Source organism: Hevea brasiliensis, chromosome 15 (genome assembly GCF_030052815.1).
Source record: "Hevea brasiliensis isolate MT/VB/25A 57/8 chromosome 15, ASM3005281v1, whole genome shotgun sequence".
Taxonomy (NCBI): Eukaryota; Viridiplantae; Streptophyta; class Magnoliopsida; order Malpighiales; family Euphorbiaceae; genus Hevea; species Hevea brasiliensis.
The window spans coordinates 73,433,437-73,457,782 of NC_079507.1; the positions used below are offsets into that span (position 1 = coordinate 73,433,437).

Here is a 24,346-nt window from a genome sequence, read left to right on the forward strand (position 1 = left end):
CATCTAAGGAAGAATTTGCAAAAATGTGAAAACTAAGGGAATTTATATATATATATATATATAGTTATCACTGAGTTATGTCAGTAGCTGAGTGGCTGCAAGGGAAGAGTCTTTAATTCAGTGATTACTTAAGCATTGCAAACGTTTTCTTCCCCCTTTTTGTTTTCCTGTTGGAGTATCGATGCCTTCTTTAAATATGCAATTGCATAAGGCACTTATGTTCAAAATTTCACCCTTAAATTATTAACCCTTTTGATGAACACGATCTCTTTTCTTGTTTAAATTTTGTGGATTAAAACTCCATCAAATTTGGAAAAACCGCCGGATGAAAAGCCTTTAAGGGAAGGGAGACACTGACACAGACATACTGGCAAGGTGGCAGACGTTCTAAAGTTACTTGCTGAGAACTGATAAAGTTACAAATTGATTTCCATTTCCAAATCTCCATCGACTAAAATCCAAAATCAGAACAGCGGCGTTTACTTTTCAACTCACCATTTAATCCACACGTTTTTTCAACTTTATCATTCCCTATCCTATAATTAATTTTTAATCGTCAATTAATTTTATCCTTAATTAAACTGCATGTTCTCACAACGCGGCACAATCACATCCACTGTAAAAGAAATTCAAAATCCATGGCTAGATATGAGCTCAGAGTTAAGACTCCAAGAAGTTCGAAGAAAAAAAGAAAAAGCCGTTGGTTGACTTAAAAAAAAACGAAGAAAAACACTAGCAATCGGATTCGCCACGTGGAAAAATCTGAAGGTAGCGTCGCCCACCGATATTATTCATTTCATAAATCGTAAAATGTCATTTTAACTCTTTTCGCATCTATATAAACCCTGCAATCTGCATCTCATTGCACCATTCATCACGATACAAGTCGTGCCTTTAGTTTCTAAAGCTCACATATAAGAGATTTTCTCTTCCCTTTTTGTTTTTGGTGTCTAGATTTTGATCCACAATCATGCCTGCGGGAGGTTTCACGGCCGTGCCTGCCGGAGGAGTGGAGTTTGAGGCTAAGATAACGCCTATCGTCATCATTTCCTGCATAATGGCTGCCACCGGTGGCCTCATGTTTGGTTACGACGTTGGAGTTTCAGGTTATTATTGTTACAATTATTTTTTTTATTTTAATTTTTAATTTTTTTGAAGTTTTATTGAAAGATAGTAGAACAGGGGAAGAAGTAACGTATATCTCCCGATAAAGTGGAGTTCCATGAAACCGACAGGGTTCATGTTGCCTTCAAAATTACTATACAATCCCTGGTCTTAGCGGCATGGCATATGGGTAGTCTCGGAAATTCAGTGACCATTAATTGTTTGACGAGAGACTTCTTTGCGGTTGGTATTGGAGTATACGGTTGGTAACGGCTACTCCGTTACAACTGACCGACAAAACTCCCTGTAACTGCTGGTTTTGGTCTGAATTTGATGAATTATTTAAGCCAAAATTGAAGCTCGTTATCACGACAGCTGTCAATTAAACTTCAAAGCAATTGAAAAAAAAAAAAAAAAAAACTTAGAAGCATTAAAAAAACTTAGAAGCATTATTTAAAGATTTAATGAGTTTAATTCAGTTTATGTGTTGATATGATCCAGGGGGCGTTACGTCGATGCCTGATTTCTTGAAAAAGTTCTTCCCCACTGTGTATAACAAGACGCAGGATCCCACTATCAATAGCAACTATTGCAAGTACGATAACCAAGGATTGCAGTTGTTCACGTCGTCACTGTACTTGGCTGGCTTAATAGCTACTTTCTTTGCGTCCTACACCACTAGAAAGTTAGGCAGGAGACCAACCATGTTGATTGCTGGGATGTTCTTCATTATTGGTGTGGTGCTTAATTCTGCAGCTCAAGACCTTGCCATGCTTATAATTGGCAGGATTTTGCTGGGCTGTGGAGTCGGTTTTGCTAATCAGGTTTGTTTATTACACAATTGTATGGTTTTCTTTTCTGTTAATTGTCAAAAAATGATGGACACCTAGCTAGCCAGCTAGCTACTCAAAAATTGGAAAATTATGCTCGTTTGTCATTTTTCTCGCATTCAAGTCAACAGTGGAACGTGGGAATTGGTATGCATAGGCGCTTTCTGAGGAAGGCTAAATTACTCAAGGCCATACCCTAACCCTGTTATGTCGTCTGCTGTTAATTAATTCTGCCGGTCTTAATTACCCACATCGTTAAAGTTCGTAACTTGTGTTCCCATATACGTGGATGAGATGATCGTCAAATTTTATTAATTTGATTCTGTTTTCTGTTTAGCGATGGCTTTTTCACTCATCCACCCAAATACAAACTGTGTGGAGGATGCTAGCTTCATCCACCGGATATGGATACATGGACTTCCTGAATTTAAATACTACTTCTTAACGCTTTTTACATGTGACAGAGAACCCTTTTTTTTTTTTTTTCTTTTGGCTTGATTTATGAACAAATCATATGAAAAAGAAGTTTCGCTTAGATTTATCCAGAAAAAAGTAGCCGGCAAAATCCACCTGTTTCTTTGTATCTTCCTTTTTGCTTTCAAGAATCATTTTCCCCTGAAAATTCTTCTTTCTTTTTAAATAATGTGATTGCTAATTGCTATGGCTGTAGACCATTTGATTCCATCTTCTAGTTATTGCTTGTGCTGAACACATTTTTTAATTTATTTTTTTTATCTTATCCTTTTTGTTATTTTAATTATTCAACTGCCTGAAGTAAACATAGACCACACAATAGTTGCCTTCAATTTAAAAATGAATGAATGGGATTTTGGGGGATTTGTTTTTCTGGTGGTGGTTAGTATAATGTTCATATACCTCATCAATAATGTTAGATATAAATTAAATGATTTAAAATAAGTTATCAATTGAGTTTCAAACACATGTCTGACTTTTGAGTGTGAAATCTGATTTTATTCAGAAAGATATTGAAAATCTTATATTAAAATGCATAGGCATGTGCTTGTTAAGGAACGACAAATATGTTGAGTTGTTTATTTGATGATTAAAATTTCAATTTGAACAGGCTGTGCCTCTGTTCCTATCAGAGATAGCACCCACAAGAATACGTGGAGGCTTAAACATACTGTTCCAGCTTAACGTCACCATCGGCATTCTTTTTGCCAACCTTGTCAATTACGGGACTGCAAAGTAAGCTCAGTTCTTTCTCTTAATTTATTTTATATCGAAAAGAACATGAATTCAAACGAGGAAACAAATGAACAAGTTAACCTTCGAATAATTAACGGCCTTTAGTCTCTTTGTGCCCATAATATAATTAAATAGGTCGTCAAACAATCACAATACACGTATCACTTTGTGGGCATTGTCAATAAATGAACAATTTGTTTTTTCTTCATGTTCATTAAGTTTCTGCTGACGACTCCTCTTTTGCTTATTTCTATCCATCTCTGCCCCACTAATGACGATAAAGGCTATGTATCTGCTTTAAAAGTCAATAAATATTTACTCTCTGAAATTAGGATATAATTATTGTGATTCTCTGTTTAATCAAGTGATGCTCAGGTTGTTCCACTGAGCAAAGGTCATATTAATTTATAGAGAAAACACGACATCTATCTAAATTTAATTTTGAGATGTCACTGAAGAGTGATTTAATTTAATTTGAATATTGAACAACATATTTCTAATTTGTCTACTTGGAGGGGTTTAATTAATTTGAAGTTATCGGTACAAGTTTTGAGCTAAATTCTGATTTTGTTGCTGGTGTTCGTAAACAGAATTAAAGGGGGATGGGGTTGGAGACTATCGTTGGGATTGGCAGGCATTCCAGCATTTCTCTTGACTTTTGGGTCTCTCCTGGTGTCAGAAACTCCTAACAGCCTCATTGAGCGTGGCCGTCTGGAAGAAGGAAAATCAGTTCTCAAAAAGATTCGGGGCACAGATAATATTGAACCTGAGTTCCTGGAGCTTGTTGAGGCAAGCCGTGTGGCAAAAGAAGTGAAGCATCCCTTCAGGAATCTCATGAGGAGGAGGAACCGCCCCCAGTTGGTTATAGCAGTAGCCTTGCAGGTCAGTTCTTTCTCAGTGAGACACTGGTTAACAAAGCCAAAAATTTAATTAGCCAAATTTGGTTATGGCCAAACAATAGAGCAATTCTCTAATATACCTGTCAGACAATGGTGTTGATTATAATTTTATTTGAATGGTTGCAACAGATCTTCCAGCAGTGCACAGGCATCAATGCAATCATGTTCTATGCTCCTGTCCTATTCGATACAGTAGGATTCGGCAACGATGCTTCCCTGTATTCAGCTGTTATAACAGGTGCTGTCAATGTTATTTCTACTGTTGTATCCATCTACTCGGTGGACAAAATAGGCCGTCGAATGTTGTTATTGGAGGCTGGCATCCAAATGTTTGTCTCTCAAGTGATAATAGCAGTAATCCTAGGAATCAACGTTACAGACCACTCTGATAACATTCATCGTGGATTTGCAGTATTAGTCGTTATTATGGTGTGCACTTTTGTTTCTGCCTTTGCCTGGTCTTGGGGACCTCTTGGATGGCTAATCCCCAGTGAGACTTTCCCACTGGAGACCCGCTCAGCTGGTCAGAGTGTGACAGTTTGTATCAACTTGCTCTTCACTTTTGTTATAGCACAGGCCTTCCTCTCCATGCTGTGCCACTTCAAATATGGCATCTTCTTGTTCTTCTCTGGTTGGGTGTTTATCATGTCATTCTTCGTATTTTTCCTGGTACCAGAGACCAAAAATATACCTATTGAAGAGATGACAGAGAGAGTGTGGAAGCAGCATTGGTTCTGGAAGAGATTTATGGATGACAATGAGGAGGGAGCATTTGAAATTAGTGTTCACAAACCACAGAAAAATGGCCATGCAAATGGATTTGATCCTGTTACCCAGCTGTAAATTTGAGAGAGGTTTTAAAGTTATAACTTACAAGAATATTAGAATATGAGTAACATATAACTTTGTAAATGCCATGTTGTCTGGTTTAAGTTTTTAAAGGAATAAAGAATATTAATCATTGAAAAAAAAAATCTTTTATAGGGAATTTCAATTTGGCATACAAATGTCTCTAAAGGCCTCATTGGGCTCTTGCCTTCAAGGTGAATTGGGCATCCCAATCAGCCCATCTTTCTTGGCAAATTGCCCAGCATTCTGGTGCAGTATGTGCTTGGGAAGCTATAGAGAAGCGAGGTAATATTTGACCTAATTGACGGGTCGCCTTTCTATCTAATGGTCGCTTTTAAAACCAACCTTACACTTACATTTTATCCTTTAAATTGACTATTCTTAATCATTTGCCAACAATGTATAAATTGCTTAATTGCGAAAACTTATTGAACTGGTTGAGACACAAACAGAAATTAATTAAATTGATTATATAAACATAAATAATTTTTTAAAGAAAAACATGGGTGCTCATAATCAAGAAACGAGGTATATGCATATAACGTGCAATGGGATTGTGTAGCTTGCAAGACTCTACTTTCACCCATGTACAAAGCAACGATATTATTGCTCAACAGGAAGGGAAAAATAATATGGTAGGCATGGTCATTATGGCACCACCCAATTAAAAATGCATGCATACCAGCCCACAGTTATACTTTGCACTGCCCATCCCACTACTCCCAACATTCTTTCCTTTCAAGTTTTTCAAACTACAGTCCTAAAAATAAAAAGCAGCAGCAGCAAGAATTGTTAAGGCAACCGATATAATTTAATTCGTCGATGTCAACAACATATCTTTAGTGCTTAATAATAGAAAAAAATACTTATTTCAAAAAAAAAAAAAGAAAAATACTTGTAATAATTAAAAATTTTGAAAAAAAATAATTTGAAACATATATTTGGACACCGATCTTCCTCTTTGTTCATATGTACCAAAATTACAAAGAATTTTTTTAAAAAATATTATATAGGCATATAATATTTACTAGCTATGGGCTATGGGATTGAGAGTATTTTTTTTTCCTTTAATTATTTTAGAGGTATGGGATGGGGATTTGGGAGGTTGATTGTCTAGTACTGTCAATGGGACCATTTTTGTAAATTACCATAAAATGGGTTCCTCAATTACGTATGAGAAAAAGTAGGGGGACCAAAGTCTCATTCCACTAAATTCAATAAAGAATGATGTTCCAACGACCGAACCCATGTAAGTCCAAAAGATTTATAAACGACTCAATCGGAAAAAACCTCTCAACTTCTCACACCTCAACACGAACGAAACCCTCCAGGAAGCTTCAAATCATAGTTTGAAGCCATGGCTTTGGTCAAGAGAGCTGTGGTATTGCTGTTGATGATGGCATTGTTTCAGGTGATGGATGCAGCTGTATACAAGGTTGGGGATTCAGCTGGTTGGACCATCATTGGTAATGTTGACTACAAACAGTGGGCTGCTACTAAGACCTTTCAAGTTGGTGACACTATAGGTAATTCCTTCGAATTTTGACATTCTTTAATTCTTTTGGATCATCTTTTGCTTGTTATTGGGAATTGGGTTCCAGTTTTTCTTGTTTTTGGTTTGTCTTGATCCAATATATAGTTCTCTTTTCCACCTCCATCAAAACCTGATTTATTCATGCTTGCTTTTTAATAAACTGACTTCATTCAAGATTTTGTTCAGTGGATGATCAGCTGCAGTTGAATATTCACATAGTTCTTTCATCCCAAATTCCCAATAGTCTCATGCATTTGCTCCAAAAGGCAAGGAAAAAAAAAAAAAAAAGGATTCTGCTACTGTTTTTTCACTAGTGCTTGAGATGACAGCAATTTCCATGGTAGGTTGTCCCCTTGAATCCTGGCTTGGGAAATCCACCAACCCTTATAGAAAGGTGGGAGACAGCGTGGATGACACTTATAATATGACTCACACAGTTGATGTGTTGATCGGCATAGTGTCTTAGCCTAGGTACCCGATTCTTTAGGGTCTCATGATGGTACGGTGGGGCACAGTGCTTCTAAATAATGCCCAAGGTAGCTCTCCACCTGTTTTGGCATGCTTCAGTTAATGATAACTTTCACTAAAAAGCCCACATCCCACCAAATCAATACTCAATAGACTGGTAGCATTCTACTGTTGCAAACTGCAAGCATGTTCTTTTATTCCGTGCATTCGATGATAGTGTCCCCCTTTCTTTGGAGACATTTGATAATTGCTGGGATTTCGGTAGAGTGTCACATCCATCGCCGGTTCGCTAGGAAAACAATCATGCGGATGTTTCTTAATGGAAACAATTAGAATATGTTTGATATTGATGTTGAAAATATATTAATTAAAAAATATTAAAAAATAATTTAAAATTAAATTTAATAAATTTTAATTATCAAAATATTAAAATAATAAAATTATTTTTTGATTATTTTTTTTAATTTAAATTTATGTTTTTTTTTTTGAAAAAAAATGATTTTTATCCTTTAATTTTAATGCCAAATAGTTATTTAAAGGGCTAAAAAAAATTAGATTTAAAATCCCTAGCCTGATTTACTCAAGTTGTTAAAGTTAAATTATTTAAATAATAAAATCATATTTAGTCTCCACTCTAATATTTCCCTAAAAAAAAAAATTAATGTTAAAAAAAAAACTTTAAATATATGGTGTAATGTTAATATAGACCAAAACTAAGCATACTAAAATTACTTGTCTTTGATATATATATATATATATATATATATATATATCAAAGACAAGTAATTTTAATATGCTTAGTTTTGGTCTATATTAACATTACACCATATATTTAAAGTTTTTTTTTAAACAATTTCTTTCAAAAATATTGGTATAGATAGGTTAAATTGCAATAATCACCCTGAGATATACTTAAATTGCTCAACATCATTTATTTTTAAAAAATTCAAATTAAAAACCATTTGCTATAATAAATTTTATTTTTATAATTTGTTGAGTTAATTAATAAATTATTATATTTTTACTTTTATTGATCGAAGAGAAGATAAAATTTAAATTTTGGCACTAATTAATTATAATACTATGTTTGTGTAGGTTTAATTTGGTTAGGATTTAATTTTAATCGAGGGTTGTATTATCTTAAAAAAAAAAATAATAATTCCACTATTTATTAATCTTTGCTTTGCTTATGATCAGTTTTTGAGTATAATTCTCAATTTCACAACGTTATGAGAGTAACACACGCCATGTACAAGTCATGCAACGCCTCAGCCCCTTTGGCCACCTTTACCACAGGCAATGATTCAATCACCATAAAAACTCGTGGCCACCACTTCTTTTTCTGCGGTGTCCCTGGCCATTGCCATGCTGGGCAGAAGGTTGACATTAATGTGCCTCGCAATGAAGAAGATAAGGCTCCAACTCCTGCTGCTTCCACTTCTACTTCTACGCTCTCTCCTCCAGTTCCTTCAGCCAAAGTACCGGGCCCTTCCCCCAGTAATGCTATTTCATTCAAGCCTTATGGTAATCTTGCTTTCGCAGTTGCTGTTTTGGGAACTTTTCTGTTCAATTTTGTTTAACTAGGAGAGTGTTTCGGGAAACTTTATTGGTTGGGGGGGTGGGTGGGGGTTGGGCGGGGTGGTGGTGTGTGGTGTGTGTTGGGTTGCGGGTGGGGGGTGTAGGGGATTTAGGAGATGGGTCTTCTTTTTTTCGAGGGAATGAGATGGGTCAATTAGTAATACAATAATTGTATTAGAAATCTTGATTAATTGTATTGATCAGTCCTGCTAAAGGGATTTCCATGTATGTTTTATATATTGTTATATAAAAGAAATTTGAATTTGAGACTTTATAATTTTAGAGATAATTACAATATTCTTGAGTTAAAATTCATTGGCCTCTAGAATAATTTTTTATTATTTATTTGATTTTATTTACAAGATGATTTTTTATTTATTTTATAATTTTAAATAAATTAAATTATTATTTTTTTAACAACCAAGAAATTAAAAAAAAATTGATGATGTGATTTTGGCGTGTGACAGTGGGTTTCCACTGTCACAACCACCCATTTTATTAAAAAAATAAAAAAAATCAAATAAAAAACGGGAGGGAACCCCCCCCCCCCCCAATTTTCTCTTCTCTCCCTCTCCTTCCCTCTCTTCTTCTTTCTTTTTCTGGTTCCGAGCATCTCCCCACCTGGCCGGCGACTCTCCGATGACGGCAAGAGCCACCAGAAACGGCGGCAAGAGAGGGAGGAGAGAGAGAAAACGCGTGCACAGTGGGCAGCGGCTTTCCGGCGTGATTCCGGCTTCATCCGACGTCCGATCGAGGCGATTCAGGTGGCGTTGGAAAGCTTGTTCCGAGAGCTTTCTTTTGATACCCATTTTGCAGCAAATGGAGGTCGGATGAGTGAGATATGGAGGAGAGAAGTTTCGGGTTTTTCAAGCTTTTTCGTCAGATCTATGACGATCCGACCTTTGGATCGACGATCCGAGACCACCTATGGACTGAGGAAGAGGAAGAGGAACATGGTGGTATGATCAGATCCCGCAAATGTCGCCGGCGACCGGCGGCCGGCCACCGTGCGCGGTGGTTTCGGCGGTGGCTCCGGTGGGCTATGGAGATGATTCAACTTCCAGAGGCTTTCTCGTAAATTTTTGAAATTTTTGAGACACAGATAAACTTCGAGTAAGACTATTTTCATTATTTCGTTGTCTGTGGAGCATAAATACAGTATTTCTTAAACAGGAAAAATTGAAAAAAAATTCTAAGAAAAATATATGATGAAAGTAAAATTATTTGGAGATATTCTATGGTGTTAGTTGAATTTTTGAGTGATTGCAGAATATTTTTAAGAAATATGGATGGATTTTAATTAGATTTTTAGCATATGGGCATATAAGATTGTTTGAAATTAAGATGTTTAAATTTTATATAATTGGTTGAAGCTTGAGGATGGAGGTTTAAATATGTGAATATTAAATTAGGTTGAATTAAGAATATATTAGCTGTTGGAAACTTATGGAATTGAGTAAAATTCTTGAATAAAATATTCATGGGTGACTAGAAAATTACAATTCATTTTGCAATAGCCTTATAATATTATTAAGAACCATGGGGCAAAATTTTAAAATTTTTAGAGCTTGTTTGAGTGGATTTCTGAAAAATGTCAATTATAGGGACTAAAACGTAATTTTTAAGATTTTGAGTATTGTCTGATTTGGAGGGCCCAGGAGGGGCCATGTGATATTGATGAGTGGTGGTTGTCGAAAATGAGAATTTAGAAGTGTTATTCGAGCCTTTTTTTGCAAGTTGGGTAGGTCCCAAGTATAGGGGAAATTCTGCCGGATTTCCGATGTGAATTAGGCTGTCTATTGCCTCTTTAGAGTTTTATCTTAACTTAGTATAATAAATTTATAATTTAATTATTAGGTGATCGAGGTCAGCTATTTTTCTACATCCAGCAGCCATAATAGTCATCGGTGTACTGTGAGTAAAATATTAATTTTAATTGTAATATCACTATTATTATATGTTCAAGCATGCCTATGCATCACTTATATGCATATATTTATGTAGTTAAACTCTAGGCACGATTTATGTTGCATTCATAACTGTTAAAGTGCCATGGATGTTGTTATGGTAATTTGGAGCAGTGTGCGTGTGTTGGCATGCGTGTGATGTGGTGTGGACTATGGATAGGACGGGTAGACACGGCTTGAGATCTTCGCTGGGACCCGGTCCTTCGGGGTAGTCACAGCTTGAGTTCTTCGCTGGGACCCCGATTTGGTTTATTAAGCGAAAGTCCGGCTTGAGTTCTTCGCTGGCACCAGGTTGGATTTAAGAGAGCTGTATAGGGGATCAACTCCCATATATTATGATTGATATTACTGGGTGTGTGAGTGCTCCAAATTACCTTTTTGCTGTTATGATGTGAATTTATTGCTGATGTTGCATTTCACTCTACAGGGTGCATTAGCTTTAGATAGTTATAGAGATTATGGTTAAAATTGATATTTTACTCTCTGAGTCGAACGCTCACTCCTATTCAATATTTTTCCAGGCCACAGGATGAGTTATTTTACAGAGCAACCTGTTTTCTTCCTCGCAGGTTTAACGTCGATTATTTAATTGTTTTATTATTTTTTCTAAATTTAAAATCTAGAACTCCGCATGTGTTAGTAATAGTGTGGACCTTGTTAGAAATTGTGTTAATTTAAATTTTTGAAATTAATAAATGAAGATTTGTACGGTACTTAAACGGTTTGTAAATGAGGTAACAGGGTTGAGCTGGGCTCCCCTGATTTTAGTTTCTGAAATCAATCATAATTTCTGGGTTAAGTTGGCTCAAAATATTATTATAACAGTTTAATTTAAATTATTTTATATGCATATTGGGCCTAAATTGTGTGCCTGGTTATGGATTTGAGGAATAGTTAGGCTTACTACAGGCCTTGGGGGCTTTAAGCTGGCTCAGGTCCTAGTGCCGGTCCGACCCATAGGTTGGGTCTTGACAATTTTATCCCTAATGTTTCCATTATTAATATTTTTGCCCCTCTTCTCCTCTCTCTTTTCCCCTTCTTTCCATTTCTCTTTCTCTATTTCTATCTCTTTTTGCTATTCACAAACTCTAATTCATTAATCTTTAAATTAAAATCAATGGAGTTTTTGTCTTCCTTGCTGCCATTGGTTGGATTATCAAAAGGAAATTAAGAGAGAGACAGAAACATGAGAAAGAGAGGAAGAGGCGATAAAAGTACTAATAATGATAAAATTTAGTGACAAAATAGTAATTTAGTTGATTTAAAATTATTAAAGTAACTGGGTGATCAGATAATAAAAATAAAAAAGTAACAGAGTGACCATTTTATAAATAAAACCAAATCTTAAGAAATTTTAATTTATTTTTCAAAATTTTGTGCCTTCTATGTATATGGTAAAGAAACATACATGGTCTAATGAATTAATAAGGTACACACTCTCGAGAGTAGATGAAAGCTGGAGAGCAATATGTACATTTACCAATTGTTTTGCCTTATTGAATGGCAAAGCAAAACTAAGGAATCCCTTCTGATTAGTTTTTCGAAAATGTGAAAAACCAACAGAAGGGTCTTTGATTATTTTTGACTCTCAAAAAGGGGAATTGTGATTCAATGACATCAACAAATTGGTGTAATTTTGAAATTTACAACGATGCACCACCTTCAATTGGTCTCTCAATTGTGGATCCTTCATTTCCTACTTGTTTTTTCGTTCAAGTCATGTGTGGATGAATGAGTTCTGGGCCTTTCTTGACGGATTCTTCTTTATCTTCATCAAAATATCTACGCCAGAACCAGTGTTGCTTCCAAACTTTATCAACCATGGCATCTACAGGAACGCCTTTTGTCTCCGGGATGAAAAATAAGGCAAAGGACATCATTACAAAGATCCAAGCTGCGAAGAAAAAGAAAATCCCGGCTTGCATTTTGCATAGCATCGACAAGAAAGCTTGTGCGATGATGAAGGTGAAGAGCATGTTGGTGCTCACGGCAAAGGAAAACCCAGCTGTTCTTGTCTCAAGAGGGAAAGTCTCGCTTGGAATTAACCAACCCAGAGGCCCCCATGACCATGAGAACCCAGCAACGAACACACACACCATGACCACCACAACTAACGCTTCTCCACTTGGTAGATCGCCTGTGGCTTTCAAATCCTTCATCAGGATAATTCCAATGATAGTCTGAATATAGGATCAAGGTGAAAAAATTTTGAGTATATAAATGTCTGAGAACTAGAAATGATCACGAGAGAGAGAGAGAGAGAGAGAGAGAGAGAGAGGTGATTTGGAAATTAATTAACCTGGGTAATAAGCATCTGTACGCAAGATTCAAGCAGCAGAATCCTCCTGCCAGCCCTATCTACAAGGACGACTGAAACTATAGTGCATAGAACATTGACACCGCCGGTTATAACAGATGAAAGCAAAGAAGCGTCATTTCCAAATCCTACAGTCTGGAAGAGAACAGGTGCATAAAACATAATGGCATTGATCCCTGTGAATTGCTGGAAAATTTGCAGTAAGATGGCTATCACTAGAGGTGGCCTGCTTGGCCTTTTCATGAGTCTGCGATATGGGTCGGTCACTTGCCTAGCCTTCTCACAGGCGTGCACTATGGAATCAAACTCAAGATCAACATTGTCTACGCCCCTGATCTTTTTAAGCACTGCCCTTCCTTGTTCTGTTCTTTTGCGCTCCACAAGACTTGTTGGAGTCTCCACGATGGTTAACGAACCTAATCCTAGCATTAAAGCTGGTACGCCTGCAATTCCAAGAGAAATTCTGAAACCGTATGGATGAACTTTTCCAGTGAAGTAGTTAACGACATTGGCAACCAAGATTCCAATTGTTACGAAGAGTTGGAAGCAAATGTTTAGTGCTCCACGGATCTTGACTGGAGCTAGCTCTGAAAGAAACAGTGGCACTGCCTGTAGAAATTATTTTTATTGCTTGTTTCATTAGTATCCATACCATTTTTCAGGAACAGGGGAAAAAAAACAAGAAAAAGATGATGTAATTCCAGCTTACTTGATTGGCAAATCCAACTCCCAAGCCGAGAAGAACCCTCCCAATGATTACCATTCCGATATTTACTCCCAAGGCACTTAAAGCAACTCCTACTGTGAAGAAAAAAGAAGCAAGCAGCATGGTCGGCTTCCTGCCATATTTTGTGCAAGTCCTTGAAGCGAAAAAGCTGGCTACTAGAGCCGCAATATACAAGGAAGACGTGAACAATTGGAGATATTGATTATCATATTTGCAGTAGTTGTTTTCGTGGGCATGTTTCTTTCTTTCATAAACAGAAGGAAAAAATTTTTCCAGGAAGTCATCCATGGCTGTAACCCCGCCTGCAAATTCCAGACAACAAAAATAACCACTAATAATTGGTTGCAAGTAAATACGTACTAAAGGGGAAAAAAAATGTATTAGCTAGAGATAAAGAACTAAACCTGAAACTCCAACATCATAGCCAAACATCAGGCCTCCACAAGCTGCAATCATCACACATATGATTACCTTAAATGTTATCTTGCCTTCAAACTCCGGCACATCGCCATCGCTAGCAATTGCTATGGCCGGCATGTTTGCCTCCCTAAAATAAAACTACCCCCAGAAAACCTTTTTCAGGAGAAGGAGATAACTAAAACAAGGCGAGGATTAGGCATGAGATAAACAAAGAAAGAAAGTGCTCGGTGTTTGCTTCAACACTTGTAAATGAGCTTATATACAATGCAGGAATTGTCAAAATTAGAAACTTTAAGACATGGCAACAATAAAAAGATTGGAAGAATACTAGACATCCCGTATGCTTAGGAGAGCCACTTGACTATATCTTCTCTGTTTTGCAACTTCTTCGATCTCAAATTTAGGGGAAAATGTCTGGATTAATTTGATAACTAATTAGTAACCAATTAAGTTAGTTTAGTTAGCTGATTCATAGTTTGCCTGTAATTGCTAGTAAGGGTTATAGATTCCTGGCTGTATCTATTGCCTCATTTGATTTGTAGAAATTGCTGTCATCAGGCTTCTTCCTGCCTATGTTGTTCACTCATCATTTAATTCGTACCATTCATCTAATTATTGATTTCAGGAAATCTTAAGGAATCAAATACTTATTATTATTATTATTATTATTATTATTATTATTATTATTGTTAAGTAATTTTATATCATTTTCAAGTTTTAATTCATTTTTCTTTAAGAAGTAAAATATTATTTTTAAATAATATGTTTTTATTGATCTTAAGATTCCATTAAATCTATTATAAATCAGATTTAATATTTTTTAATATTATAGAAAAATAAACAAGAGTTATTAAAATTTCTTAATTAATAAAAGAAATTCATGCAGTTATTATTTAAATTAGAATGGGATTATATTTTCTAATAATATTTTTATACTATCCTTCCAAATATATTTATATTATTTTATTAGAATGAAACTATTTATTAAGTTAAAATTAAATAATATTTATAGGTAAAGACTTTTTTTGAAAAAAAGTTATTTGTGGCCTTTCTTTTTAATAAATAATATAATATATTAAAAATATTTTTATTACTTCACAAGTTCTTCAAAACCATACTTTTATATATTATAGATCATAAATTATTATAGAATTATAATAGATACCATTGACTAATTTTTAAAGCACATGTAATTATCTTTATTTCTCAATTATTTTATTTTTAATTATAAATAATATTTATAGGTAAATACTTTTTTTTTAAAGTTATTTGTGGCCTTTCTTTTTAATAAATAATATATTATATTAAAAATATTTTAATTACTTCAGAAGTTCTTCAAAACTATACTTTTACATATTATAGATCATAAATTATTATAGAATTATAATAGATACTATAGACTAATTGTTAAAGCACATACAAATTATTTTTAATTACTTTACAAATATTAAATTAATAATTTGTAATACACAATTTTTTTATTAAAATTTTAAATAGTTATTTTTACTTTATTTTATTAACATGAAAAAATAATTATATTTTACAAAGCTTTCATTAATGGTAATGTCAAAATAGAAAAGTTAATTGAAAAAATTTAATTGAGTTAAAATCACAAAACATCTATTTTTTATATAGTAAAATTTTTAAATTAATAAGTTAATCTAGTAGGGAAAAAATGAGGCTATTTAAATTTGAATACTTTCGCATTCATTAATTATAATTTTTTTTATATTATTAAACATAAAAATGCTCTTAATCATAATATTTTTAATTTTAATATTTTATCATACAAAGTGATAAGCTTAGGAAGAATTTTGAATTTAAACATAAAAAATGCTCTTAATAATAATATTTTCAATTTTAATATTTTATCATACAAAGCGATAAGCTTAGGCAGAATTTTGAATTTAGACATTAAAAATGCTCTTAATAATAATATTTTTAATTTTAATACTTTAATAGGTAAAGTGATAAGCTTAGAAAGAATTGTGAATGGTATATAATATTTATAAATTTTTAATATATATTAATTATAGTTATATTAGCAACGAGTTATTTATGACTAAAAGTTTTTAACAATGAGTTAATAAAAATTTTGACGACAGAGCACTGTTGCTAATTCATATTATTAGCAACCAATTCGCTAAAAATATTATTTTAATAATATTTAGTAGTATTTTACGTATAATATAAAGAATGAAGAGTATTTTTAGCCCTTTATTTTCCCTTTCCATTTCACTTATATATATACACACTTTTATTTTTAAGAGCCCTTGTTAAATTCTTTCAAGTTAGGTCAACTAGTGTGGAGAAAACAGAGAGCATATGGTTAGATAAAAATTTTACTGTCACATCATTATTCACACGTTGAGGTTTATCAAATATATAATAGTAATAATTGAATTGCATGCGCTAAACCAAAGCGACAACTCCATAGCATTTTTCATTGATAAGGACTTCACAATGCACAACCACCTCTCCGTCATAATTAAAAAAATATATATAATGTCAAGCTTCCTTAACTTCACATTTGATGGGTGTGGTTCATGACCCCCTGCATGGAAGGGATTAGCAAGTAATGACCCTAAAACCTAGGACGATTTTTGGAGATGATACTGAAAAATAATTCGATGTCAAGGTAAAAATAATGGAACGTGCAAAAAGGATATGACTGGTCTGCAGAATCAGCCAGGAATGTGATCCCAAGAGAAAGACTGCACAGCATTTTCAATCAGGCACATGATTTTGGACCAGAAGACCGTTGAGAAGGGGGTGCTCCATATCCGTATTCCTAGTGAACGTTCTTTTATCTAAATGATGAGCTCTGCCACCAGATAAACAAAATCAAGACGTGGAAACTAAACCAAGCAATGCAGCACTCCACCAGCATATTTATGCAAACAATGTTTATGACAGTAAATTCAGCTAGTGAGACATGGAAAACAGAGCTACACATTTATATAGCATTATCACCATGTCTACACTAAAATTTAACTTGAACAAGGGCACAGATAGTTGACCAATAAGTAAATAAATTGATTTTACATTATAAAACACAAGAAAAATTAAGGTTTAACATGTCAAAATACTGAACTTTTTCTATAGTAACTTTAAGCAGGCTACAGCAGTTACTGGCATATAGGATTTAGAAAAAGCATCAAAAAACAATCCATACCCAATTGTGCCACACTTCCATAAGTCCAATTCATGGACACAAGAAAGAAACAACTCTTCATTGCTGTCTACCATGCAAACTTCTAATGATGGCACCATTATTCATCTATGAATTTTGGGCCTCATACACAAAGTGCTTATTGGCACCAACATTATCAACAAAGTCCAAGGACATCTAAAGAAATTTGATTGTTATATGCATCGGACATGGTGCCCAAGCAATAAACTCAATAAAATTCAGAATTTCTCTGATGTGTAGAAGAAATAAACATGAGTAAAGCAGCATAGAGACCTTACACTAGTTGATTGGAGCTCCCTACTTCCTGAATCCTCATTATCCTACAATTCATACCATCAGAGGCAATTGTTACATGGTCAAGTTAAAAACATACAAAAAGCCAATGCCATTAGCATACCTCAATAAGCAAATCCTTCCTGGTAATCAAGCCAATCACACGTGAAGCACGAGGGACAACAAATATGTGTCTTAATCCCAGTTCGCGGAAAAGATTATACACCTGTTCCATTGGCAAAAATACATAATTTATCATTTAAAATGGAAGATACACAAACCACACTTGCAGGTTGCAATGTGATAAAAGGATAAGAAAATGCCATTCACCTTTGTTAAAGACATATCCTCAGGGACAACATATGGAGAAGGATTCAAAAATGGAGCAAGATCTATGTACATTTCCAAGTCATCTGAACTAAGATGAATATCCTCTATAGAAATTCCTTTACTGGAAACAGGTTTCACAAATTCACTGAAATTGTGCCTGAGTGAACAGAAACCACTGTTGAGCAAGTGAAGCACAAAATCAAATAATGCTAAAAATGAAAAGAGCTATCATTGAGTCTCCAGTTACCTGATTGACCTGGATCCACCACTAGGATCACAGGGCAAAGGACTATGCTGAAAGTCTACCTTAGACTGGAGAAGCACTAGCAAATGGCTTCCATGTAAACAAAATATTAAAATTAGCTTGTTCATCTAGTACAACGTACAGCCTCTGCTTCTAACAAATGAATAACATACACCAAAAGTGAATTGAGAGTTCTACCTGCGAAGTACAAGTCCATTCACAAGGGTTTCTCCATTTCTCGTGTGATCAATCACCTATGTGGTAAAATATTAGCATATACTTTGAAATCCCAAGTATAAACAATATATGACATAGATGGGAGCAAAGCTTACAGGAAAACCATTATGTTTATTGCTCCGTAAAATAGAAACTACGTCTGCAACCTTAGCAACACGAGGAAAGGAGATAACCTTCAAAAGAAGGGATCAAACCGATCAAAGAGTTGAAACAAGTATGCAGTACAAAAAGGAGGAAACAATGGAAAGCATCAAGAAAGCTACGACAAGCATGGATTGGCTTGAAGTGTTCAAATTTCATTTCCTCAGGTAAATAGCAGTCATAGAATATACACAGAGAATGATTTTAATTAAGTTTATGTTTGAACACTCATGATTTTATCTGAAACAGAAACCCTAAGAACAGCAGACAAAAATGAGACGCATATGACTGAAAATGACCTTCTGATATCCACAAGCTTCCCTTGCAGTAATTTTTCTCATCTGGTACTTAGGTCTGGTATCCAGTAATGGAATGCCTCTCAATTGGGCCTGTACTTCATATAGACCTTCGTTAAAAGCATCACCAACAGCCTGCAGTGAAGAAAGACCAGTGTAATTTCACATAGCATAGCATCCATCAATAAATATGCAAAGCAATTCAAAAGCATACCTTTGATATAAGGAGAACAAGCATGATTAGAGGTAAAAGTTTCAAGTTGTTTGTGATCTCAACCATGATCACACATAATGAGACTGTCATCCGCATTGAACCTCCAAGGAAAGAAGCAGCACCGAGCAGAGCATATCTACAAATCCACCAGGATGAACATAAAACACTTCAGAAAGAAGATAAAAGTACTGGAGGAATAGTTCCTCATAAAAAGAAGGCAGAGAGGTCCAATAGACATATTAACCAAGTAAACACACACATAATAATAATAATAATAATAATAATAATAATAATAATAATAATAATAATAATAATAAAGGGGCAAAAATTAAGATGCACAATTTTTTATACCCACAAAATTGTAAACAACAGAAACCACCTTTTTCAGTCATTGTTTATTTGCAATTCAAAAAGCAAAGCTTCTGAGAGTGCATTGAAAATGATTGCTAAAAAACACCAACGAAAAACATGTCTTACAGTCGAAAATTTCACAGAACCAAAGCAAGAGACTCACGTTCCCTCCTCAATGTTGGGTTTGTTGTAAAATTTAACAACAAACATGCCGACAAGGCGTCCATATGTTGACCCTATCATTATTCCAGGAACAAACTGACCAGCAGGAACTGCCGTGCCAAATGTCACCACTGCCAAGGTATAAAACATTACCTGCAAACATCATAAAGAATCGACAACAACTCATTCAATTACATGTCATTTAATTAAAATATATGTTATGCATCACCTAAAACAACCTGGGTTGGAGTAACCTTATATGTGTTAAAATATGATCACAAACCCTCCTTGGTTACTTTATCCATAAATAGACTGATATTGAAGTAAAAGTTGAATAGCATAATAACTAGAAGGGCAGAAATCTCAGTGCTTGAGAATCGATTGCACTGGTTTAACAAAGATCACAAATAAGATGAGACAAATCTTCTTGAGTAAAAATTAAGAAGAAAAATTACTACCAGAAATGTCAATAAACTTTGGGCACTGAACTCATGGATCGTCTTTGCACTAAACAGATTCCTTATGGCGTCATCCTGCAACAACATATAAATGTAACGAACACCGTGGAAACAGTGTGAGAAAGTAGAATCTAAAGCAAGAAAAAGGCTTTTAGGATCCTAATGAAACCTGAGTATTAAAGAAAATCGTCGCAAGATCGTTGTATTCTTTGTTCTTGTCACAGTAGAACTGCATGCCATAAAATAGACAAGAATGCTTCAAAGCTATATCCATAAATTATAAAATACTGTAACGAACTATTATACTCCAGTAACAGCATAACATGATCATGAGATTTTCCGAGACAAGTGTGCCAAGTGTTAAAATAAATAAATAAATAAATAAAATCACCAAAAAAAGAGAGAGTGAATTCTAAGGTCATATCTTACATTTACATAATTCCCATACATTCCTGGAGGCCTTGGGCACTCAATACCAGAGTCAGCATCTACTTCAGGGCATGGACTGCATTTTCTTAGAAGTGGTAGTCCAAAAGAAATAACTGATGTTATCACAGAGATGAGGCATGCTTCCACAACCTGTAACAATATTATAATTACATTTAAGTATATGAGGTAAAATGAGAGATAACAGTGCTTGATCAAAATTCAAAAGAACCAACGCAAGTAGGTGCAGGAAACAACATGCACATTCCCATGATTATCCTAAATTTTACCTTTACTCGGACAGATTTCTTATGTAAATAATTTCGGCGCCAGCGAGTTATGTAAAGTGTTAGCTGGTTAAATAAAGCTCCTGAAAATTAAAAAGAGAAGAAATTAAAACAATAAAAAAACTGTATGCATTTGTATTTAAAAAAAAAAGGAAGAGAGCAATGTTAGCGTATGGTTACTCACCAAGTAGACCACCAATAACCCCAATGACTGCCATTGGAAGTAACTCTGCAAAAGAGTAGTCCTCTTGACCGCTGTCCAGAAAAAAATAATAACAGGTAGAACTTAGATAACCAGTAAAGCTCACAGCAGGGATAACATTATATATATATATATATATATATATATATATATATATATATATATATATATATATATGTGTGTGTGTGTGTGTGTGTGTGTGTGTGTGTGAGAGAGAGAGAGAGAGAGAGAGAGAGAGAGAGAGAGAGATCTCAACTCTGATATGTCCCATATTACAAAGCCACCTGAGCCAAAATGCCCACACTTTCCACTCTTGCACCATCCCATTGCAGTACGCACGACAACTGCCACAATAGCAGAAGTAAAGAAGACTCGCCACATAAGTTGACTCTTCCACCTTCAAGAGCAAAACAGAAATAAATATAAGAAGCATTCAAATTTCTCACACACAAATAGACGTAGAATGACCAAGCTATCAAAAATTAAGGCAAAATCTGTAAATGTTTATAGCACACTGACAGACAGTAAAAATACATACACAAAAATAAAAATTAAAAAATTAAAAAGCGAGGACACTAAATTTTTGATGCCATCCAACACCAATAAAAAAATTTTTTCCCCGCTGATACTTGTCATAAAAGCATATGTTAAGTTATTAACCATATGATCAAGAATAAAAATGACTTACCATGATGTAACTTCTTCCAATGCAAACAATACACCACCAACTGGAGCTCTAAAAGCGGCAGCAACTCCAGCTGCACATCCACAGGTCACCTTTTCAAAACATGAAACAAATGAAAAATGAGCATAATAAAGAGGTGTGCCACCTCTATTCCTAGAGAAATGGAGAGATCAGAATTACATGATCATGGAAACAGAAAGATGCTATCCAAGTTAACATAATACACAACTACTAGTGTGCAGGCATGTAGAAGGGTTGCCGAGGATATCTAATACCAAGCAAACAAATCCAAAAAGTGCAATCTACTGCTGCAAAAAGCTAAAGCTTAAGTCTCACGGAAGGCATTACTCACAAGATCACGACGATCCCGGTCACTCTTGAAAACTTGCAGCCACCTGGAACTTAGATGATATTTGGTGGATCCACCCTAAATGGACAAAGATAAACTTAGCTTGTAGGGCAAAAACTAAAAATTTCCACAAACATTATATTTTAACCATACAACACAGTAAACTCCAAGCAATTAATTCTTACTTGTCCAAGCAATGAAGCAATACAAGCACCTGTGTGAACAAGAGGACCTTCTTTGCCTAAAGCAAGACCACCTCCCACAGAACCAATGCTTCCAAATATCTAAAAGAAAAAATAAAATTAAAATCCAGATAAACTAAAAATCTCAACCAAGAAGTAAGGAGTGCCATTAAACCTTTCCAATCAAGGTTCTGAAAAGTAGAATGCCATGAATATCAAGTCCTGCATATGTAGTAACAATCAGCACCTTTATGGAAGACAATTGGAACAACTCAAAGACTAGTGACAGTAAGACAAGCTGAGTGAGATGTGCAGCTTACCATTCAGATAACCCTTAATTTCAGGAATACCAGATCCTGCTGCCGCAGGTGCAAATTGCGTGATGATATATACAGACGAATAGACTAAAACCAAGTTAATTAATACATATACTACAAAGCCAGCAAAATATGATTTTTGTATTATAGAAAAAGTGAGAGAAAATTTCCAGCCAGCAAAGTTCTCAACAGATATGTTGATGAAAACTGCAGCTAATCCTGTACCTGAAAGCAAAAAAAAAAAAAAGATGTCAGATATATTGCTAAATGATCTTTTAACTCTAAAATTTTTTTTCCATAAATTAATGTATTATCCAATAAAAATCACTTAAAGACAGACTAATTTAATCCATTAAAACTTACCATCACTGTCATTATTCAAAATAGAAAATCCAACTTTTTCAGCCAAAATCGTGCAATATTTTTGGGGAGGTCTTATTGGATAGTATACATCATTGCTCTAGTTTTCTAAAACAAAAAAAATCATGGGAACAGCACATGAAAATTACACCCAACTTTTATAATCCAAGATCATTTATTTCTAATTTACAATTACAAGCTCAAGTAGAGAATATCATGATACAGCCATTTCTGAGAAAACTAATCCACTAATCCCAAAGATATCCCTATCCACTGTGTAAGAGAAAGGTTTCACGAAATTTAGGCTTCCATTATCAATATTCAGTTGTAATATGAATAAAACATACAAGGCACACAGCTGATAAGGAAAACTAAACCAAGTGAATAATCTACGCCAATGATGATCGAATATATAACAGGCTGTAACATAGTATAACAGCAAAAGTGCAGACCCAAACAAGTAATAATAGCAATAAAATCAGGCGAGTTTCCCTGATCAATAAACATGAATCCAAGCCCAAAATTTAAAAAGCACTTACCAATGCCAATGAGCAAAGCAAATAACCACTTCACGGCCACGTAAGATCCAACATAAAGCTTCCCTCTCTGCGCCTGCAAATCCCCAAACCAAAAACCAAGATCAGTAAACAATTTTAATAAAAAAAATATATTGAATCCAATACATATACAAGTAAACACAAACCTGTTCTTCTCGATACGCGTAATTCTCTATAACTTCATAGTCAAGGCTCTCGACACTGCTCCCATCGCCGGTACTTAAGAGACCAACCCCCTCGAACAGACCGTCCTCTGAACTCGGAATCCGAGACCACATCAGCTTAGCGGTCTCGATTCCATCCTGTAGATGATTCGATAACATTATCTCTCTCTCTCTCTCTCTCTCTCTCTCTCTCTCTCTCAAAATCAAACCTAACCTAAGCCCTAATTGGCACCAAATAGGAAATCAAAGAATCGGGGCCTGTGCAGCAATTAAGAATCAACAGACACAGATCAGGTATCGATTAACGAAAAAGTCAGCCTCTTAATAAAATTGTTGTGTAAAAACAGGAGAAGGAAATTAAATCCAGAGGTGCCTAGAGAGGAGAAATCGCGCCAGAGAGATAAAAGGCTGACTATGGCGTGGAACCTTCAGTGACTTCGCGTTTGCTCTATTGTTTCAGGTCTTAAGTTTTCTGTTAAAATTGGACTCTCCTTCCAGTTTTCTTTTTTTTTTTTTCCCTGAAGCTATATGCAAGGTTGCAAACAACAAAGATGCGCTGAGGGATTATGTTCTCCTACAGCGAGCTCTATGTGAATCTTCAGGTCTACGGTTAGATTCCCATCCACGTGTAAACCTCAAGGGAGCGTGTGAAGTCAGACGCGATTAAGGAATGTATTTCGTTTGGCGTTGTGAATTGAATAAAAATAATATAATATAATATAAATTATTTGTGCGTTTTGGACCAGACAGCAATCTTACAAGTCTAAAGTCCTAATTTAATTTGATTTTAATATATTTTAATAGAGATCCACCAAATAAAGCTTTTATTAGTTGGAGACCATAATAATGGTAAACATCTCGGCACTTGCTGATTCCACTTCCACTACAGAGCCAACCAAAGTGGGGGTCATGTTCTAATCAATCTGCCAATGTTCAATAACATATCTTAAATTGCTGGATATACAAATTTAACAAACGAATTGCTTTACTTATTTTAATATAAAATTCTCTCAAGA

At 34.8% G+C, this 24,346-nt stretch overlaps 4 protein-coding genes and 1 long non-coding RNA gene across 6 annotated transcripts; 3 read left to right on the top strand and 2 right to left on the bottom strand.

Moving 5' to 3' along the window:
• The first annotated feature begins 854 nt into the window (after nt 1-854).
• On the top strand, nt 855-5,030 carry LOC110673186 (sugar transport protein 13). The gene is made up of 5 exons (XM_021836243.2): nt 855-1,106; nt 1,606-1,928; nt 3,019-3,143; nt 3,734-4,025; nt 4,172-5,030. The coding sequence occupies exons 1-5, from the start codon at nt 971-973 to the stop codon at nt 4,883-4,885; spliced, it is 1,590 nt and encodes a 529-aa protein (XP_021691935.2). The 5' UTR covers nt 855-970; the 3' UTR covers nt 4,886-5,030.
• Nucleotides 5,031-6,124: 1,094 nt separating this feature from the next.
• On the top strand, nt 6,125-8,530 carry LOC110673189 (mavicyanin). Its single transcript, XM_021836246.2, has 2 exons — nt 6,125-6,417; nt 8,091-8,530. Exons 1-2 carry the CDS (start codon nt 6,249-6,251, stop codon nt 8,471-8,473), a joined length of 552 nt encoding a protein of 183 aa, XP_021691938.2. The 5' UTR covers nt 6,125-6,248; the 3' UTR covers nt 8,474-8,530.
• A 444-nt stretch (nt 8,531-8,974) lies between these two features.
• On the top strand, nt 8,975-11,151 carry LOC131173848 (uncharacterized). The gene is made up of 2 exons (XR_009144157.1): nt 8,975-9,584; nt 10,960-11,151. It is a non-coding gene; the product is annotated as an uncharacterized LOC131173848 (long non-coding RNA).
• Nucleotides 11,152-11,759: 608 nt separating this feature from the next.
• LOC110673188 (sugar transport protein 8) lies at nt 11,760-14,532 on the bottom strand. The gene is made up of 4 exons (XM_021836244.2): nt 13,887-14,532; nt 13,465-13,784; nt 12,738-13,364; nt 11,760-12,618 (listed from the first exon to the last, which is right to left on the bottom strand). The coding sequence occupies exons 1-4, from the start codon at nt 14,017-14,019 to the stop codon at nt 12,151-12,153; spliced, it is 1,548 nt and encodes a 515-aa protein (XP_021691936.2). The 5' UTR covers nt 14,020-14,532; the 3' UTR covers nt 11,760-12,150.
• A 1,783-nt stretch (nt 14,533-16,315) lies between these two features.
• Nucleotides 16,316-23,843, bottom strand: LOC110673178 (chloride channel protein CLC-d). 2 transcript variants are annotated; one of them, XM_058136058.1, is made up of 23 exons: nt 23,313-23,843; nt 23,149-23,221; nt 22,253-22,474; nt 22,108-22,154; nt 21,936-22,034; nt 21,754-21,828; nt 21,405-21,493; nt 20,973-21,113; nt 20,699-20,769; nt 20,518-20,597; nt 20,231-20,380; nt 19,971-20,030; nt 19,802-19,876; nt 19,345-19,496; nt 18,831-18,966; nt 18,620-18,751; nt 18,275-18,352; nt 18,141-18,196; nt 17,946-18,032; nt 17,699-17,855; nt 17,493-17,594; nt 17,374-17,415; nt 16,316-16,726 (listed from the first exon to the last, which is right to left on the bottom strand). In XM_058136058.1, exons 1-23 carry the CDS (start codon nt 23,487-23,489, stop codon nt 16,709-16,711), a joined length of 2,319 nt encoding a protein of 772 aa, XP_057992041.1. In that variant the 5' UTR covers nt 23,490-23,843; the 3' UTR covers nt 16,316-16,708. The 2 variants fall into 2 exon arrangements, with proteins under 2 accessions (XP_057992041.1, XP_057992040.1); XM_058136057.1 differs by having other exon boundaries at nt 17,369-17,415.
• Between the last annotated feature and the right edge of the window lie 503 nt (nt 23,844-24,346).

Coding starts and splice junctions, on each gene's coding strand:
- LOC110673186 (XM_021836243.2), top strand. CDS start 971: ATGCCTGCGGGAGGTTTCACGGCCGTGCCTGCCGGAGGAGTGGAGTTT. Junction 1,929..3,018: donor GAGTCGGTTTTGCTAATCAG/GTTTGTTTATTA, acceptor CAATTTGAACAG/GCTGTGCCTCTGTTCCTATC. Junction 4,026..4,171: donor TTATAGCAGTAGCCTTGCAG/GTCAGTTCTTTC, acceptor TGGTTGCAACAG/ATCTTCCAGCAGTGCACAGG.
- LOC110673189 (XM_021836246.2), top strand. CDS start 6,249: ATGGCTTTGGTCAAGAGAGCTGTGGTATTGCTGTTGATGATGGCATTG. Junction 6,418..8,090: donor TCAAGTTGGTGACACTATAG/GTAATTCCTTCG, acceptor GCTTATGATCAG/TTTTTGAGTATAATTCTCAA.
- LOC110673188 (XM_021836244.2), bottom strand. CDS start 14,019: ATGCCGGCCATAGCAATTGCTAGCGATGGCGATGTGCCGGAGTTTGAA. Junction 13,785..13,886: donor CTATGATGTTGGAGTTTCAG/GTTTAGTTCTTT, acceptor TGGAATTTGCAG/GCGGGGTTACAGCCATGGAT. Junction 12,619..12,737: donor TACAGATGCTTATTACCCAG/GTTAATTAATTT, acceptor TCCTATATTCAG/ACTATCATTGGAATTATCCT.
- LOC110673178 (XM_058136057.1), bottom strand. CDS start 23,489: ATGTTATCGAATCATCTACAGGATGGAATCGAGACCGCTAAGCTGATG. Junction 18,967..19,344: donor CCCAACATTGAGGAGGGAAC/GTGAGTCTCTTG, acceptor GTGGATTTGTAG/ATATGCTCTGCTCGGTGCTG. Junction 17,856..17,945: donor GGTGGATCCAGGTCAATCAG/GTAACTGGAGAC, acceptor CTGTTCACTCAG/GCACAATTTCAGTGAATTTG.